Source organism: Chelonia mydas, chromosome 8 (assembly GCF_015237465.2).
Source record: "Chelonia mydas isolate rCheMyd1 chromosome 8, rCheMyd1.pri.v2, whole genome shotgun sequence".
NCBI lineage: Eukaryota > Metazoa > Chordata > Testudines > Cheloniidae > Chelonia > Chelonia mydas.
The window spans coordinates 1,756,469-1,774,968 of record NC_057854.1 but is presented as its reverse complement, the minus strand read 5'-3'; the positions used below and the strand labels follow the sequence as shown (position 1 = coordinate 1,774,968).

Genomic DNA, 18,500 nt, shown 5'->3' with positions numbered 1-18,500 from the left:
AGTCTGGGAATAGTCAGAAACTGTTTGGAAGAGACTTTACCCATTTCACTGGCAGGACTTCACTAGACCACATCACAAAACCACATGACTCTTATTAAAAGAAGTTACAGTCGTCTCTAACTATGCGCCGTTATTGTGGCATTAACATGATTGTAAGCTGGGGGGCCTGGTTCTGCTCTTGTCGTCACGGGTGATACACCTGTGTAACTTCATTGATTCCAATAGCATGATTCCTGATTCACACCTGTGTAACTCAGAGGCAGAATCCAGCCTGCCGTGTCTTGTGCTGTGTCACTGCGCCATGTGGTCATGTCTGGGGGGAGTGTAACGCAGGCAGGTAGCCTTTGCTCAAGCTCATGATCCAGCTAGTGGGAGCTGCAAGCGAAGACTGGAGTGCACTGGCAGAGGCGGGGTGGCCAACTCTTGCAACACTTGGTGTTTCTCTTCAAGCCCCAGCTGCTGACGTCGTGAGCTGATGGGAGAATTTCCACTTTCGTTTTTAACTAAGGCCATTTCTTGCCCTAGTGTTCTTGGACAAAAGCTTGAAAATGTGACCCCTCAAGGCAGGAGGCAAACAACAAGGCCCCCCAGATTTAGCATTTTTAAGCCAACCTCACGATTTCTGTGGCTTCGTTTCGGGTTGCTGAACACTAGGAGTTTTCCGAGCCTCCCGGACCTGGTGCATGGCTCTGCCCAGCGGTGTCAGCTTTTCCATGCAATACCTTCACATGCACACCTGCAAATAAGCACTTGGCTGCCCCCTCTGCAGGTAACGAAACCCTAATGTGCAGACTATCCATACAACCAGGAACCACCTTGGCACTGCATGAGTCCATTCGCCCAGGGTGAGTCTCAGGGGAATAGTTACTTGATAGGGTTGATTAGGTTCACAGGAAATCCAATTTGTTTTTTAAGTTCACACTTATTATTCTTACTGACTGAGCCCTGCAGGGGAAGGGAAGAATGATTTCGCTTGTTACAAAGAGAAGCTGATTGTTCGTGGTATGCATGGTGTGCTGGCAAGGCAGAAGGAAAGAATGCAAGCGCCTCCCCCAAAGGACTTTATTGTTCTCATCCGGACAGACTAGTTGAGGGGCACATGTAGGGCAGCAGGTGTGTGTGTGTGTTGGAGGAGGGTGCCCGGGCATCTGTCAGAGTCGCTGTTGAAAGGCTTTGCAGAAGAGCCTGCTTGGAAGCAGTACTGGAGAGGGAGACCGCTCCAAGCACAAATAGGCGACAGTTTCCTTCTCTGAGACGTGTCCTTGGGAGTGCAGGCACTGACGTGCCTGTCTCCGACCCAGAACTTCCCAGAAATATGCCATGCAGATCAAAGGGGATTGTTTTCAGTTAAAGAGAGGTGCTGGGTCGGGCGCTCCTAGGTGCCAGCTCAGGGCTTGGGAGGTGCAGGGAAGTTACTGGGTGGTGATGGTTCAAAGAACCAGCCAGGGACAACATCCTGACTCCTTAAAGATGAACTTTCTTGCTCAGAGCAAAACGAGAGCAAAGACCAGCCTTCCCTTAACACAAAGGTCCGTTCTGCTGCCGGCCTGGAAACCTGCCATTTAGTGCTCTGCAGGGCGGAGAGCAAGATCTGGGGTCTGGATTCCAGCCGCCGGGCCGGAGTCTCCCCTGTCTTACGCTGATTTGATACCGGTGCAGCTCCACTGACTTCGGATCACGGCAGCTAACAGCAGCGTAAGCGAGCACTGGCTCCGGCCCCAGGTCCCCCGCTTCCCAAGCGGCCGGCAGCGGGAGGCGGGAGGTGTGGGTTTGGTTTCTGGTCCGTCTGTCCCTCCCTTCTCAAGGGGATTGATTTGAGTCCCCGAGAGGGACAGGCGAGCAGAGCAATGCCATGGATTGGCTGCAGGGGCCTCGCTTGGCGCAGCCATTGATGTTCCTGGGGTGGCTGGAACCCCCAAGTAGCCATTGCTGTTTTCTGCAGCAGACCCTCTGCCATGTCCCCATTGCACTGACTGCAGGCCTGATCTTGCCCTTTCCTTCCAGAGGCTGAGCGATGAGTAGTGGCTGCAGCTCAGGGCCAGAGGCATGGACCAGCCGGAAGGAATGATGTAGAAGAATCTCCCTCCCTACCTTCTCCAGCCTGACCATGTGGACGGAACCAGGCATGGTTGAGACCCTACGCGGCTCAGCCCCTCTTAATTTCTCAGAGAGGAGGAGGAGAAGAGCGAGGAAGAGGGAGAGATTGAGACTCAAAGGCAGCTGCCAGAGAGGCGCCTGGCAGCTAACGTACTGATCCCCAGCTGGTGCCGATACATGGGCACAGTCTATGGGCGTTATTTCTGCATAGAGCCCACGTCCTCGCCTAGCTCTGGGTGCAGAGTCCCTGACTGGTTCCTGGCACCTTTACGGAGACAAAGAGCAAACAAGTGAACACAAATCTCTATGCCCAGAGTGTGGGTGCCCGAGTGCGAGGCTGGTTTGAGAAGGGCTCTGGGGACATTTGTTGTGGGCTCCAGCAGGACCCTTTATCCAAACAGCTGCAGAGCGCGGACAGAACTGGGACATCATGGTAGCCCAGATGGGAGAGGACTGAGTGCCCACGCCTCCTTGCCATGGATCCATGTCAGAATGGCACAGCTGCTCTGAAAGGCTTGGGCTGCAAACCACAGACGGTGCTAATTGGGATCGTGCTCACTGTACTCATTGTGGTCATCGTCTGCGGCAATGTGGTCGTCTGCCTGGCTGTCTCCTTCAACCGCAAGCTCCGCAGCCTGACAAACTGCTTCATTGTCTCCTTGGCCGTTACGGACCTGCTGCTGGGCCTCCTGGTGCTCCCCTTCTCCGCCATCTACGAGCTCACGTGCGAGTGGCACTTCGGCCCCACCTTGTGCAACATCTACATCAGCCTGGACGTCATGCTGTGCACGGCCTCCATCCTCAACCTCTTCATGATCAGCATAGACCGCTACTACGCCATCACAGCCCCGCTCCGCTACGCCCAGCTGGTCACCCCTCCGCGGGTGGCCGTGGCCATGTTCGTCACATGGGTGGTCTCACTGATGGTCTCCTTCCTGCCCATCCACCTGGGCTGGAACACCAACGGCACTGGTGTGCAGAACACAGGGTTGAGCAACAGCACGGAGTGCAAGCTGGCGGTCAACGCCGTGTATGGGCTGGTGGACGCCTTGCTCACCTTCTACCTTCCCTTGGTCGTTATGTGCATCATGTACTACCGGATATTCCGAATCGCCAGGGAGCAAGCCAAGAGGATCAACCACGCCACCTGCTGCAAGGCCGTCAGCCCTGCGCTGCTCACCGTGAAAGAGCACAAGGCCACCGTGACGCTAGCAGCCGTGCTGGGGGCATTCATCATCTGCTGGTTCCCTTATTTCACAGTGTTCACTTACCGAGGGATGGAGGGGGACAAGGTGGATGAGACGTCCCAGTCCATAGTTTTATGGCTGGGCTATGCCAACTCAGCCCTGAACCCCATCTTGTACGCTGCTCTGAACAGGGACTTCCGGACAGCCTACCAGCGCCTGTTCCACTGTCGAAGGGTGGGGCCCCTCTCCAGGAGCACTGCCCTCGCCCCCACGCATCTGCCCCGCTCCCGGGGGAGAGCCCGCAAGCAAGCACTGAGCGTGCAGGAAGATAAGCCTCTGAGGATGCAGGTGAGGAACGGGAAGGAGAACTCACTCGCTCGAGAAGCCATGGAAAGGTAATGCTGCTTCCTCACGTTGGCTTGGTGGGGAGGTCCGGGATGGGGCAGGGGAGAGCAGGGACAGGAACATCACATGGCTTCAGCTTTATGTCCAAACTAGTTCTGGGCTTAGACTTGATTCTGCAATGCCCAAAGCACAGGATACATACCCAATAGGCTTGGATGCACAGTATGGCACAGGTAACAGCAGGGAGAGAACTCGCTTCCCCTTGCTCTGCTAGCACGTGAGCGACAAGAGAATAGTCCCTTTGTAGTGTGCAGTATAGGGCCATGGACACGCAGTTGGGCAGTTCTGATTCCACCCACCAGAGGACAGTGGTAATAGCCAATTTGTTACAAGAGCAAATGTGAAATGACCCCTTCAGTCCCTCTGCCCCTTCCCGCAAGCATGTGAAGTTGGATAATAGGCTGGAGAAGATGGGGAGGCTGGGGGCTAATAGGAACTAGCCAGGATTAGCTCAAGAGCCGTGTTTAGCTCCAGTGGGGGTGGACAGCTGGCTGCGTGTTCCCTTGCAGCCCTTTTGTTTGTTGCCTCTGGTACATTTCAGCTCTCTTCATGCTCTGCATCTTAAAGCAGGAGTGGCAGCAGCATCTACCGCTGTGGTTAGAGCATGAACACTGGTGCCTCGAGCAGCGCAGCGGGACAGAAGGCGAGTGTATCTCCAGGGCAGAGACATCCTGCAGCACCTCCTTCAATTCTGGGACAAGGATTTGGAAGAGAATTGGGCTTTTCCACAGAACAGGGAGCCCAGAGCATGGCCATCCGAGTCCCTACCTGTAGGGCAAGGATGAAGCTGGCATGTTCACAGCAGATGTATAAAGAAGTTATATCAAACATAGAATAGTCTCGCGGGGAGGTTGCAATGTGACCCTGCGCTTGAGAACCCCAAAACGGAGAGCGAGGAAACAGGCTGCTCCCTAAAACAGAGAAGCACAACTCCCCCCACCTTGCTTTACGCTGGGTCTTTCCACCCTAGCTGTCTGCTGCTGGAATCGGGCCACCCAGCTCCCGTGCCTTTCTCAGAGCCCCCTGCCTGCAACAGGGCCAGGAGATCCCTCAGCCTTACAGTGATACCACGTTCCAATGTACCCCAGCAGCTGATGCTAATAATGCAAGAGGCAACCATATAGGGTGACCAGACAGCAAGTGTGAAAAATGGGGACAGGGGGTAGGGGGTCATAGGCACCTATATAAGACAAAGCCCCAAATATCAGGACTGTCCCTATAAAATCGGGACACCGGCTCACCCTAAAACCATAGCACCTGCCAGCTAAGGTGCCCACCAGTAAAAATGCCATTTGCACGTTACAGTGCCGTCTGCTGGAGGCTCTCGATGTACTTTACCGACACTCTGAATGAGCCTCGCAGGGAGGGGGTGAGTTCTCCTCTGCACGTTCAGGTCTGGCTACCCTTCAAATGCTACAGCCGCTGCCATGCGTCAGCGTAGGCAGGAGCTACGCCAAAAGATGGGGGTGTCACGAGCTCTTGTTTCCGATAAGCTGCTTTAACCACAAGCCCGCAGTGCTCCACGTGCAGGTTTCTATTGCTGGTGAGTTCAATCCACAAGCGAGTTCTGCTTATGTTTCCAAGAAGAGTCCAGTACAAGAGTTCATGCAAATTAGGCCATTTCTCAGCATCTCTGACTCAGAGCCCCATCCCGCACGCTGACCACCATCACTCCCATATTGATCCGGACGAGCAGTGGAAGGGGGGCCTGAGGCAGCGGTGCCTGGAAAGTCCTAAGGTTGCTGCAACCAGGAGAGGCTAGGGCAGGTTACCTTGCGAGGCTTCACCAATGTGCGGGGCAGAGCCACAGCTGTGAGCTCTGAACCAGGCCCTGCCAGCTCCCCTGTTCCCCAGAGCCCGGGGAGGGGAGTCTAAGGGATGGAGGGAGCGCTGATCTTCCCACTCCTGTGAAAGAGAAAGAAAAAGGAAAGAATGCAGCTTGTTTTCCTTCCTCGCTGCGAGTGATTCCTGCTCCTTGCAGGCCTTTCATCTGACCCCTGGACTGCAGCCCGATAAGCGGCTCAGAAACGTTCCACCCAGCAGATAGCGCGTACTCTCCCCGCCGCCTTTCCTGGGAGCACCAACAAAGGGCCGATTCTTGGCTGTATCCTGGCTGACGCTGGTGGTGCGGGAGCAGGTTTCCTAGCCCATGGCTGGAGAGTATCACTCCGGGGCCGTGCCCTGCCCCAGCCTCTGCCGGGAGTGGTGCTGCTCACCCCTGTCCCAGAGTGCTCCGTACACGTCCTCAAGCACCCACTGAAGGTACAAAAGGCTGGACCCAGCGAGGTAGCCTCGCAAAGAGACCCTGGAGGAGCAGCTGGTCCAAGCACCAGTGCCTCATTGCTGAGAGCCCCAGGGCCCACTGCACCTGCTGTGATTGTAGGACATCCCCTTCCCACCGCCAGGCTCAGCCCAGTGCGGCCGTGCTCTCCTCTGGTCCCAGCTGGTACAGGCTCTTGCCTACAGCAAGCTCAACCTTTAGACGTCTGGAGTGGGGATCTGCACCGGGTCTCCACTGCTGTGTAGTCAAAGCTCTGCAGCCTGACCTGCTTTACAGGGCTGGTTCTGGTGAGTGCCGGTTCTGACAGGCCGTCTTCCGCCAAGCAGAACTGGGAGAGGAAACTCTGCGTCCAGGCAAGGAGCACTCTGTTTATTTGTAATAGCTTCGTGATTTTAATTCGCTTGTTAATTGTAACTTTGATCGGTGCTTTTCCCTGGTACGATTTGGGCAGAGCCCTCTGCAGTGCTGAGAGCAGGAGAGGGAAGGCAGGGCAGAGAGTCACAGACCTCGCAGCCAGGGGGAAGGGAGGTCCTCTGCCACCTGCAGTTGGTTATTGGGAAGTCGCCTCCAAGGAGGAGCTGGAGGAGAAAGGTCAAGGCTCGCTCATTTCCATGGCCTTTTGAAAGCTGTGGGAGCAGCCAACTCCCATTTCCCCTACTCCTGCCTGTCTCCTTTGCAGATACCGGATCCCAGCCTCCCTCTGTCTGGCCTAGTGGCCTTGCTCTGGGCCGTGGAGGCAGGCAGGTCTGGGTCCCTCTGCATTCATGGCTCTCCATTGCGCACTAAGGTAACTATTGATAGCGAGGGGAAAGGGGAGGAGCTATTCAGCATCTCTCAACCCTTCATTCCAGGAGATCAAGTAGATCTCATCACAGAGGGAAATAGGTTTGAAGCTTTTCCATTGTTGAATTCTCTTGGAGCAGGATGGGGAGGCGTTTTCACTCCTGCTCAGGTAGCCGGGAGGCCTGGATGCCAGGAAGCTGTCTGGGCTGGATGGCTACAGACAGATCTGAAAGGGGATCAGGATTGGAAAATTCTGGCTACATTTTCTTTTGAAAATGAAGGTACCTGTTTAACACACATGCTTACGCGTGTTTACACAGAGAGAGAGAGAGAGAGAGAGCACTGATTTCAATTACACATACATTCCCCTAGCCAGCATTTGGCCTGAGCGTGATGGGAACTAGCCCCAGTTGTAGGCAGAAGCGCAACAAAGGGATTGCTAAAAGAAAAGGAACTGAGATGCCAGAAATCCCAATTTTCCAGCCAAAAGAGGAGGGCAGGGATAAAGAAACCCAAGTACCCTTGGGAAAGCAAAGTGAACTCTGCTCTCCCCATGGCGTGAGATTGGCAAGGACTCACTTCTCAGGAAATTTTACTGGGCTAAGAAAAGCTCCTGCCAGCTGGGAGGAGATTGGTTCCTGCTAACTGGAGCCGCCAGAGAGGCGGGGAATGGATAGTGCTGGTTTATTTGCACGGGGAGATGCTGCTCTTGAAATATGTGGAGGGTGTAGGACTAGCCTGGCTGGCTCTGAGACCTGACCTCGATCCCTGGTAAATTTCAGTGAGGCAGCAGCAGACCCAGGTTTCCTGGATCACGATGCAAAGGCTGGGTGTGAGCTCGGCTGCAGCCAGGTCGTGGTACTGTAGAGATATTAATTATTATTTTGTGTCTGACCAGAGCATCGTGAGAGGCCCCAGTGAGATCATAGCTCCAAGGTGCCAGGTTCTGGGAAGACATGGAGTGAGAGACAGGCCCTGCCCTGAAGTGTTTAACAAAGTATCATTATCCCCATTGTATAGATGGGGAAGTGAGGCACAGTGAGATTTGGTGATTCACCAGGAGAGTCTTTGGCAGAGGCAGGGACTAAGCCTAGGGCCCCTGAGTCCCGGTCCAGCCCCCTGACAGACTCTCCCCTGAAGTAACATATTCTGGCCTGGTCTTCTCGAGTCTCTCTCCGGGTTATCCCGGCAAGAGAGAGGAAAAGTGTCACCATGAAAGCACCAGCTTGAAACTGACAGAGCAGCACTAGGGCCATCCGCCATCCCAGCCCGTTTAAAATGCACCATCGACCTCAACCAAGCTGCTGCCGAGTGAAGTGGTACGATCGATGTGAAACCACAAGAGGAGGAGCTGAGCCCAGACTCAACCTGCAGCTCGCTGCATGGGAGAGCACTAGTCACGCTGGGTTTTCTCTTTTTCCCCCATCCCAGGAGGGGTTCCCTTGAGCCCCACTCGCCCATCCAGGGGCCTTCTCCACCTCCCCCTTACTGACAAAGAGGCTGCCTGGCTCTCTGGCGGTGGGAGGAATGGACAGGGAGGGGCTGGTTCTCCCCTCGTTTCTCCCCACCCGTAGCAGGAGCAGCGGGCCCCATCCGTGGCAGTACCTCCGTGTGGAAGGGGGTGAGCTCAGGAGCAGGGCTGGAGCCTCCAGAGCCCCAGCTCAGCACCCTACTGAGTGCCGCCAAGCCCTGCCAGCCTGGTCACTGTACTGCAGGCCCCCCTGTGTCTCGCCGGGGGTGCTCTAAGCTCGGGCGCAGCCCTGTGCTCCACTCCAAATCTCCCATCCCCCAGCTGCCCCAATGACACCGCGGGGTGGGCCAGTACTGGGGCACTTGTTTTGGTACATGCTAAGGCTGCAGGGCAGACAGGCTAGAGGCAGCCCACGAGGGGCCCTGACAGGGACCCCCCGCCAGCTCCACGGGTGGTAGAAAAGCCAGGTGTCGGGACGGGGGGAGCTGTTTGCAGAGCTAGGGCCAATGGGCTGGGATTTCTTGGCACATTCTGTCGCAATGGGGTATGGCCCCCTCCCTCAATATGGTCCCATCTCTCCCAGGCATGGGGAGCTAAGGGGGGGCGAACCGAGGATCAAAAGAAAACCCAGCAATAGACTGGCAAATGGCACCAAGTGCCAGTAATAGCGAACAGTGAGCACAGGAGCCCCAAGGAGCTGTGGTCTCCTAGGAGGACGCTGCAGAGAGGGCCAGTTATTAGCTGTGTTGGTGCCCCCTTCGAAGGGGATGTGGGTCTTTCTGTCCTAAGCTGGGAGCCTGCTTCTTCCCAAGGGGGGGAATTCCATGGTGACAGACACCCGTGCCCCACTGCACCAGGGGGAGATGCTCCAGCAGAGCTTGAATGCTGCAAACGTCTCCCCGTCTCTGGGGGCTGCACTGCAGCGCCTGGCCTGGGAGATGGGTGCAGAGCAGGGACCAGCAGCCCTGCAGGCACCCTCCCCACACCTTCTGTATTGCATGGATGTTCAAAAGCCGGGTGGCAATGTCTTGATCTAGAAAGCACGGCCTGCACTGGAAACTGCACACTAAAGCCCCAGCAGCTGCAGCCCCAGGGTCATTCTGAATGGTCACCAATGGTCGAAACCAGTAGTCCCCAAACTTCTTCGGCCGTGCCCCCCACTTACCCCAATGGAATCTGTCCGCACCCCCTGGGACCTGTGGTCACGAGTGTGGCTGGGAGCCAGGGCTGCAGCTGGGAGTGGGGCCACAGTCGGAGCCAGGAGCTAAGGTCGGGGGCTGGAGCTACAGCCAGGGCTGGGGGCAGGACAGGAGCCAGACCAGAGCTGGGGACTGGCCTTGGCCCCACCACACCCCACTAGGAGGGTGCACCCCCACAGTTTGGAGACCACTGGTCTAAACAGATGCAACTCTGCTGACTTCAGTAGCATAGATAAATTCAAGAACTAGATAAATTCCTGGAGGATAGGTCCATCAGTGGCTATTAGCCAGGATGGGCAGGGATGGTGTCCCTAGCCTCTGTTTGCCAGAAGCTGGGAATGGGTGACAGGGGATGGATCACTTGAGGATTCCCTGTTCTGTTCATTCCTTCTGGGGCCCCTGGCCCTGGCCACTGTCGGAAGACGGGACACTGGGCTAGATGGACCTTTGGTCTGACCCAGTCTGGCTGTTCTTAGCTTGGGTGCAGCAGAGAGCAGAGTGCAGTGTTAGCAAAGGGGCCACTTTCCATGATCTTGTAGCCGCAGCTGGTCTGTTCTAACTGGGACAGGACTGAGGAGCTAATCATCCTATTTATCTGAACACGGAAATACAGATACCAGGATTGGTCCAAAGCTGAATTCAAAACTAGATGGTTTCATTTTGCCCTGGCCGTAGTGCACTCCCCTGCAGTCTGCTGGATTCTTTGTCACAGCTGAGCATTAGCAGGAGAGACCAACATCTGTGATACTCTGTTAAACTCAGAACCTCCCAAAATAAGAGAGACCCCTTTTCCCAAGGGGTCAGCCCCCCACAGCTCCCAGTCTGGCACCTAAAGCAGAGGGCAGGTTTTCAAAGGAGCTCAGCTGATTGGAGCTGCTGGGGCTGAATTATTTGGACACACTGCTGTGTTCAGTGCAGGGCCCGAGTGGGATCGGCTCTCTGGAAAATCAGTCTCAAGTGGGCGTGCTGGGTACCGCTGGAAATGTGGCCCATTGGCCTACGGTAGGGCAGAGATCGAGAATGGATCAGCAAATGCTGCACGTGTTCTCCGACAATGATGCCATTCAATGGGATGCCACCACCGGCAACAGAGAGTTCAAATCTGGCCGCTCCATCTGCAAACAGAGAGAGAAGGGGGGAAGGCGACACAAATCACTCGAGCCCTGGAGAGATTTCCAGGAGACGGGAGGGGAAGGATTGGGATGGCTAGAGAGGAGCTGACTAAAAGGCGACATGACTCAGATATGGAAAATGATGAGTGGGACAGAGGAGGGACCTCCTCCTCACCTCTCGCTAAACACCGGGCAAAGGAAAGGGAGCTCATTTAAAACTGGTCAGAGGAAATGCTGTTCCGTTTGCACAGCTCATCATTCACTTGGAACTCCCTGCCACTAGAATCTAGCCAGGCGAAAGCTTAACCACTTCGGACAAGGCCTGGACATTTCTATCGCTCGCGGGACATCCACAGTGATATGCGCGAGGTTAAAAATGTATAAAAGGTTTAAATGTCAACCAGGAACGGAGAGAGGCCAGGTAGCAAACAGCCCAGCCACACTAGCGAATGGCACCCTCCCACACCCACCAACACGCAGTCAGACCCCTGCTCCCTCCCTGCAGCAGGCCAGGCCAGCGTGCTCGGTGGCACTCAGGGAGATGTAGTGACCTGTGAGACGTGGGAAGAGAAATGCTCCTTCACTGGGGAAATAACCACATTACCGGCCACAAATGGGGCTGGTTTGAGTTGCCCAGCGGTCACTGTCATCCTGGTTCCTCTCCAGCCTGCTCCACTCTCTCCCGGCGCCAGGTGATGCAAACCAGAGCGCCTGGGGGCCCTTCTGGCTCTGGTGCCGCAGAGACACGGGCGAGTAAGAGGCAGCAGCCCGGAGCCTCGGCGGAACACTGAGTGTCGCCGAGTGACTGAGTGATTTTTTTTATTTTTTGTCTTTAATTGAATCCTCTCCAGCGCTGGAGGTTTTCCCTGAGTCTTGGCCAGCCCGCTGCAGTAGGCTCCGCTCTGGGACACGCACTCAGCCTTTGATTCCTGGCTGCCCTCCTCCAACAGCCAACGAGGACAAACGTTAGAAGGTCACAGTTAGATTTGCCACAGGGGGAAGCCTAAAGGCAGAGGTGGGGGCCACTGGGTGAGTACCTGGACAGCGATGCGCAGTGGGTGAGCCTGGAAAGGGCTAACACGTGCTCTCCCGTGTGCTTTCGGTTGCGTTTCCTCCCTTCCCCCAACTGGCCCACAACCCCCACTGCTCTGCATGCCAGGGGCTAGTCTAGCCGGGCTAGAAAGCAGGAGGGGAGCTAAGCTGTGTTGAGTCTGGGGCTGGCGGGCTCTGCCTCTGCATATGAAAGGGGAGAAGAGCACAGGCCCCTTCCTCCCAGAGATCTATTCCTGGCTCGTCTTGGTGGACGGGTTAGTGTAGATCAGCACCCAGTGGAACTGATTGACAGGCCAGATGAATCAGTTTCACGTACTTCCATCTCCTGGTAACAGGCCTAGAGTGGATCTCTTTGCCAACGACACCAGGGCACAGCTGCCCCTCTCAGCCACTGACAAACCTGCAGCTCCCGCCTGCACTGGAAGAGTCTTCAGCCGTTTCCAGCAGGCTGATTACTTTCCACTGACTATCCAATTGGCCTGCACCAGGCTATTCTGCCTCATTTCCAGGGCTAACCCCGGTGGGATAATGGGAACTGACGCTGTCGACCCCAGAAGTGGCTGCATTAAGAAATCACGCTGCGGGAGCACTCGGGATGATTGCCTTTCTCCAAGCCCATTCCAGCCGCATAAAGATACCAGAAGCTCTGGCACAATGGTTTTAGGAACCGCGCCAGGACAGCGGGCTTGCTGCAGTTTGCCGTCATTAGCCCTTCTCCCATGCTCCCCGGCTGTGGGGTGAGGCTTTTACAGCTGGCCCCTGCGGTTCTGTGCGTGCCGATGCCTATAAACGCCGCAGAAAGCGGGGCTGGGTCACACATGGAAAACAAGACATTTGCAGCAGGAGACTTTCTTTACCCTCCATTGGAAAAGCTGGGCAGGGCTCCGGCAGCTAAGGTCACAGTCACCTCTGCCGGCTGTCCCACACGGCCGCCTGCTGATAATGCAGCCTCTGCTTTATTGACTGTGTCGCGGGGCAAACAGCGGGGTCACCTGTCTGCTGAGAGCTAGATACGGTGGTTCTGCTGGCTCCACACCAGGCCCCTGTAACCTTGGACATGGTCACACTGTGCCGGGGGACCGGGCTTTGATTCCCAAGGGGCGGTGCAGCCGGCCTGGTGACGGGCTCCCTCCCTGCGCTAGCAAGCCAAGCAGGCTGGGCAAGTGCAGTGCCCGAGGCTCTTGGGGCTTTGCCACAAGGACCACTGGTCCGCAGGGCACCTGGGGAATCACGGAACGGCTGCTGGATGTGCGGGGGCAGCTAGCTGAGTGTAGCTTTAGCGTGTCAAGGCCACACGCGCCCAGAGGCCCACGCACAGCGGGGACACAGGCTAGCGCTGCAAATTGCTGCAAATCGCCAACCCCACGCTCTGGCTAGGAGGCCGGCTGGGCAGTTCCTGAGGCCTCTGCTCAGCCCCTCCAGCCGATTCCCACCTCCGCCAGGAGCGGGGCACTCTGCTGACTGTTTGAAAGCTAGCGCCTGCTCCCTCGAGGGGGAGGACAGCACTGAGTGCTCGGGGAACAACAGGATCGAGGGAGTCACCCGAGCGCACCCGGAGTCCAGCAATCAGCTCGAAGCTCCATAATTGCAGGAGACATCTCTGGCAGGAAGCCGATTCCAGCTCTGCAGCTTCCGCCCTTGGGCTTTGCTGGATCTTAACCCAAAATAAATTTCCAGCAATTTTCTGTCCATCTTTTGCTGCTGGCTTCCTCCTCCCTAGCTTTCTGTTCTCTCTCTCCCTTCCCAGGGGAGCCTGTCACCCAGAGCCTGGCAGACGCACGGCAGAGGACATGGGCACTAGCTGCAGGAGACATTCCCCAAAGTGCCCAGCCTCAAAGCCCCAGGCCAAATGCTGCCAGGGAGGTGTCAAGCCCATTTGCACAATCCTGGGCCGCAGGGCGTAATATGCTCAGCCCTGACACAAGAGGCTGGGTCTCCCTGGGCAGTCCCCTCCCACCTGTTAGTGCACATGCCAGAGTATTCAGATCTGCTCTTTGAAACCCTCTAGACTCAATGCCTAATAGGTCTCTCCCTGCAGTACATGGAAAGCAGCTGAGCCACTGGAAGGTGGCTGTTTTGTACTTCCCCCCTCCATGTAGCAAGTGCCTGCTGTACCAGGTCTGACTTCTGGGGGTGAGGCCAAGCTACCAGCCCTCCCTCCGTAGACCTGGAACCGACATGAACTCATCACGCTGAAAGGAAGGAGATCTTAGACCTGAGCGGGAGCAGATCTGAGCTCCTCACTTGGCCAAGGATTTCCTCTCCGAGCGGAGTGGGCGACGAAGGGAAGTGCCACGTGCACTCACACCAATCTGAAACCTGCCTTGGGCGTAGCCCAGTCTGGAGCTCGACGAGCAGGAGTCCCTGTGAGACGCAGCTGGCACCAGATTGCGTGTTTGATTTCAGCCAGCTATTCACAGGGGGTTGTTTGGAAACCTCCGTCGCCCACTCAAGGAACAGGAACAGCACCCTGTGACGCTCCTCTGCTAGCCAGCCCAGGGCAAACGTTGGCGTTCAAATCCGGAATCTGCACCAGGATCCGCAGAGCTGGAAAGTCCCGGCTCACTTGGAACGACAGAGGCCCAGGGGACAGAAACAGAAGCAAAGTTCAGTGAATCCGTAATTCCTGGCACCGTGGCCAGATGATGGTGCCAGGTCACTCCCACACCTTCCCAGGGGGGTCAAAATGCAATGGTAACACTCGGCACACGCATCGCTCTTCCCGCCCTGAACTGTGCTCCTGATGGCGTTCCCAGCCTGGGCCCCCCTCTGCTGCTGCAAGGCAGGAGCGTGGGAATGGCCAGGGAGGTCAGCGAGTCTCATAAGGGGGTACAGCCATTCCTCTGGCCCCAGCACCCAAAACACCGACTCCGAAAGCTGGGATTTCCCTACACACACCCCCCAAACTCCCCCATTTCCCCCCATCGTGGTCAACTAGATACAGTGTTGCCAATTGAATCCTTTTCCAACCCCCGAACCCATAAATTTGAACACCCCCTAGAGACAGCCGGAGAGGGGACACCCCGGAGGGACCATTTTCAGGGGCCTGGGGATGGTAACTTGCTGCTGTTCGTGTGTGATGCTGAGGGTCCTGCCTTGTTCTTTATGTCCATGCATCCCTGGTCCCCGCTACTGTCCCATGGCTTCGGATGGGTGGGTGAAGCTGCCAGGAGCGATAACACATGCTGTGCTCAGAACTTGCCCTTGGCTTTTCCTGCACTCGCTGCCCTTTCCCCAAGGTTTCCTGCAACCTCCCCTTCAATTTGAACCGAGGAAAGGGGCTCTGGGAATGGGGGCAGACAGGGGAGCTAGGAGGTAAAACTAAACACCGGCCATAGCACGTGTCAGGCAGATCTAGTGAGATCCACCCTTGTTCCCTCCCCAGGAGTCCCACCCCATCCTGTGGCTCGACCTCCTCCACCATCCTGTCCTGCTGGAGAAGCGTCTGGCTGGCCAAGTTCCTTCCCAAGAGGGACATGTGGATCCCAGCATGTGAGGAGCCGGCGACAGAGCTGCAGAAGAGGGTGAAGCCCCCAGCGTCCCCGAGGGTCATTTACTGTCTTTTCTCCTGAGCCAGGATGGATGGCCCAGCGGAGTGCTGAATGCCATCAATACCGGACAAGCCTTGCTCAGGACCCAGGGATGCAGCCGAGCACCACGTCCAGCATCTCGCTCTCCACAGGCGGATCACTGGGGGCTGTTTGCAACCCCAGGGACACGGATCTGTAACATAATCCACCATTCTGTGTGGGTGTGCTCCTGGGTGGGCATGGCTGTGTGTGTGCACAGGGGTATGTCTGTACGCACCCCGTGTGGGCACAGCTGTGGGTGTGTATGCACACGTGCACGGCTCTGTGCTCACGCACAAACCCGCCTGTGCACTAGGGTGCAGGCAGAAGGAAGGGCTCACACCCGCCTCCTCCCCAAGCAGGCTGGATCCATCTGACCCCTGGTTCTTGTTCCCACCCCAAATGTGGGGCAGAGTGGCAAGAGAGGAGGGGAATAGAGACCCTACCCCCCTTGCATGTGCCCCAGCAAAGCGGGCTCTGGGGGCCAGCACGGGCTCTCCCTGCCTGCACCAGCGCATTGTCCTTGTCTCCCGATGTCTCTGTTAATTCCCCTTGTCTAATTCGAATGTCCCTTTCTCCCAAGCACCCTGAACAGCTGCACGTGTCCCAGGTCTCCCCACGGCCTAACCCCCTGGTGTCCTGGCTTCACACACCCAGCCAAGCGAGGAGTGTGGGTCGGAGGAGAACACAGAGGCAGGACGAGAGCCCCAGGAAGTGGATCCCAGAGCAGAAGGCCTGGAGCTGGGGGGCAGAGAGATGAAAGGGTCAGCGGGGGCGAGGGGCATGACTCCATTGCACGGTACTGGGACATCAGCTCTGCTCGTGGGTTTTGCTGTGTCCACAGCAGCCCAGCCGGGTATCTCTGAAGTGCTGGCCCAGACGGGGCTGAGACCCGTCCCAGGGGGATTGGGGTGGGGGGGTTTCAAGAGGCAGCCGGCAAAGGGCCAATCTGGACAGTGCCTGAGATGACAGATCTGGGGCAGGGAGCTCGTGGTGGCAACACGTGATTGTGTCTATGCCTCTGGGTGTCGTTTATCAGCTCTGTCCTCACCCGGCCTGCCCAGCGCTCAGGTCCTCCCAGGACCCTTCCTGGGGGACCGAGAACTGGGCCTCCAACTCCAAGGCCTTCTGCTCAGTCCTCGCTCCGGCAAGGGCCCCAGCGCGATGAAGGGGACGTGCATGCTGCTGCATGCCCAGCTCCCTGCGTCTGCTTTTGGATGGAGTAGGCAGGGCTGGTGGTAACTGTGACCTGGGGAGACCCGGCTTCTCCCCCTCCCCTTCCGCACCCCGGCCTGAGTCTAGAACTTGTAGGGGCCGCTTGTCTCCTGGGCTGCGTGAGCCGGGAGGGGTCAGTGCCCGCGCCGGGGGGCAGTGGTGGGATGTTACACCTGACAGTTCACCACACCAGGGCCGCACTAACAAATGCAGCCAGAGGCCCCAGGCGAGGTGTCGGCTCGTGCCCTCCTTGGCTTTGTTCACTCGGCCAGGTCCATCCAGTGTTTAGACCCTGGGCTGTCCGTGGGTACACGCTGTGCTGGAGAAGGCTGCTGTTTGTTGTTTATGGCTCTAATCCCCCCAGGTGCCCCGTGCACAGGGAGACGCTTCCCCTGCCAGCTGACCTGGATTGCAAAACCAGGGCAGCTGTGCGGTAATCAAGCTTCCCAGGCCAGGCATCTGCGGAGCTGCCCTAGCTATCAGCAGGTTACTGTTAAAGGGTATTCCTCCCCCCTACCCGCCCCGAAAAACCAAACCCATCTCATGCTGGGCCAGGCACCCAGTCTCCCAGCCAGGCCCGGCAACGACAACCTTGCATTTGACTCCCAGACGAGCCACTCTGTGGGGCTGGACGAGTGAAGGCCTGGGGCAGGGCACTGCTGGCCATGCTGGGCATGGAGGGGAAGGGGAACGTCTACACCTGCTTAGAAAGAGGGGAAGGCCTGGGATCAGGGGGCTGGGGGAGTGACTGACAGCTGTCACTCTGATGTGCTTGATCAGGAAAGGTCAATATATTTTTTTTTTATTAAATTAAAAAATTGGGCGGGGCATTAAATTATTTACTTCTGGGGAAACGACCCTCTCCCCAGAACAGCACCCCCTGCCCCTTGCTCTCTGCCTCTCCTTCTCCCCACCCGACCCCCCTCACCCAGCTAGCCGCAGCTAGGTCAGCCTGGGAGCTCGCGGGGGCAGGGACCATGTTGGATCAATTCAATGAGATGTTGTGAGCTGGACACATGGTGCGGAAGAGTAAGGAGGAGCCAGACGCTTGGGGCTGGGCCAGGGCGGGTACAACCCCCTGGGATGGGTGTTTGGGGCTGGACCCCCTGTGTCCCCCCCCCCCCGCCCCCCGTGCAGGCGGCGCTATATCACGATGCCGTCTCTGGCTCAGGCACCGTTTCCCCTTGTCTCTGTTTGGTGAGATGCTGTTCATCGCTCCTGATAGCCTGAGGCCCGGTGTCCAGGCAGCACCATGTGCAACCTCGGCAGCAAGGCCTGTACCTGGCGCCCTAGGGCCATGCCAACCCTCCTCCCCGGCTGCGGGGATTTTCCAGCTCAGTCCCAGGGTGAGGTGCATCCTGAAGGGCTCCTGGTGCAAAACCCGGCCCTGCTGAGCCGATGGGTGTTGGCTGAGCAGGGCCCGAGCAACGAGCCAGGCTCGCAACGTGGTCTCAAAGGTAGAACGCCTCCCCCTTTGCTCTCTACCTGTGCGAGCCCCAGGGGGCTGAAAACTCTTGCTTCTCCTGTGTGCTTGTGTGTGTGTGTGTGTGTGTGTGGAAGGCATTGTCCATGGGCCAGCGTTAGTCCCTGCATCCGTCCCAAGGCCGGGCCTGCATGGCAACAAGCCACGGGCCAGAGAGCCAGTGTGAGGGGGAACCCCTGGGGTCTACCTCTCCGCTCCATGTTAGGAAGAGAGGCCCCTTTCCAATGAATAAAGCTGATCGCTCCTGTCCTGCAGTGAGTGCTGATGTCGGATCCTTCCCCTGCGGGGCTGAGGGGGGCTCCCGGCTCTCAGGTGAGCCTCAGGAGGGTGGCGGTTGTTAGAAGAGGGGATGGTGCAGCCAAGGCTAAAGTGGAGTTCCCCAACTGGCTGTCGCATCAGCCATTCCCACCCTGGGCCTCTTCCGCCTGCTTTCTTGAAATGGTCCCTGTGGGTGCCCGGGAAATGGGCTCTTGCGAGGACCCCAGTGGCTGGGAGGAGGCTCCCAGGGCATTTGTCAGTTATTGGGCTGCTCTCCCCTGCGGAGACGTGTGGGCCCCTGACCCGTCCTGTGGCAGAACAGGGATGTCACCATCCAAGCCGGGCCTGGCGCCCGGGCTCTGGACAGGGCGCAGCGCAGTGTGTGGC

General features: G+C 57.3%; 1 protein-coding gene across 12 annotated transcripts in view; it reads left to right on the top strand.

The window, feature by feature from the left end:
- HRH2 (histamine receptor H2) overlaps positions 1–18,109 on the top strand; it is a 28,529-nt gene extending 10,420 nt beyond the window's left edge. For 3 of the 12 annotated variants that reach the window (XM_043520997.1, XM_037907451.2, XM_043520996.1), the window contains exons 2-3: positions 2,005–3,679; positions 14,974–18,109. In XM_043520997.1, coding sequence (XP_043376932.1) covers positions 2,574–3,679; positions 14,974–15,160 — 1,293 coding nt within the window. In that variant the 5' untranslated portion in view covers positions 2,005–2,573 and the 3' untranslated portion in view covers positions 15,161–18,109. The other 9 variants (XM_037907452.2, XM_043521002.1, XR_006283302.1 and 6 more) reach the window with 8 other exon arrangements.
- Positions 18,110–18,500: the final 391 nt, after the last annotated feature.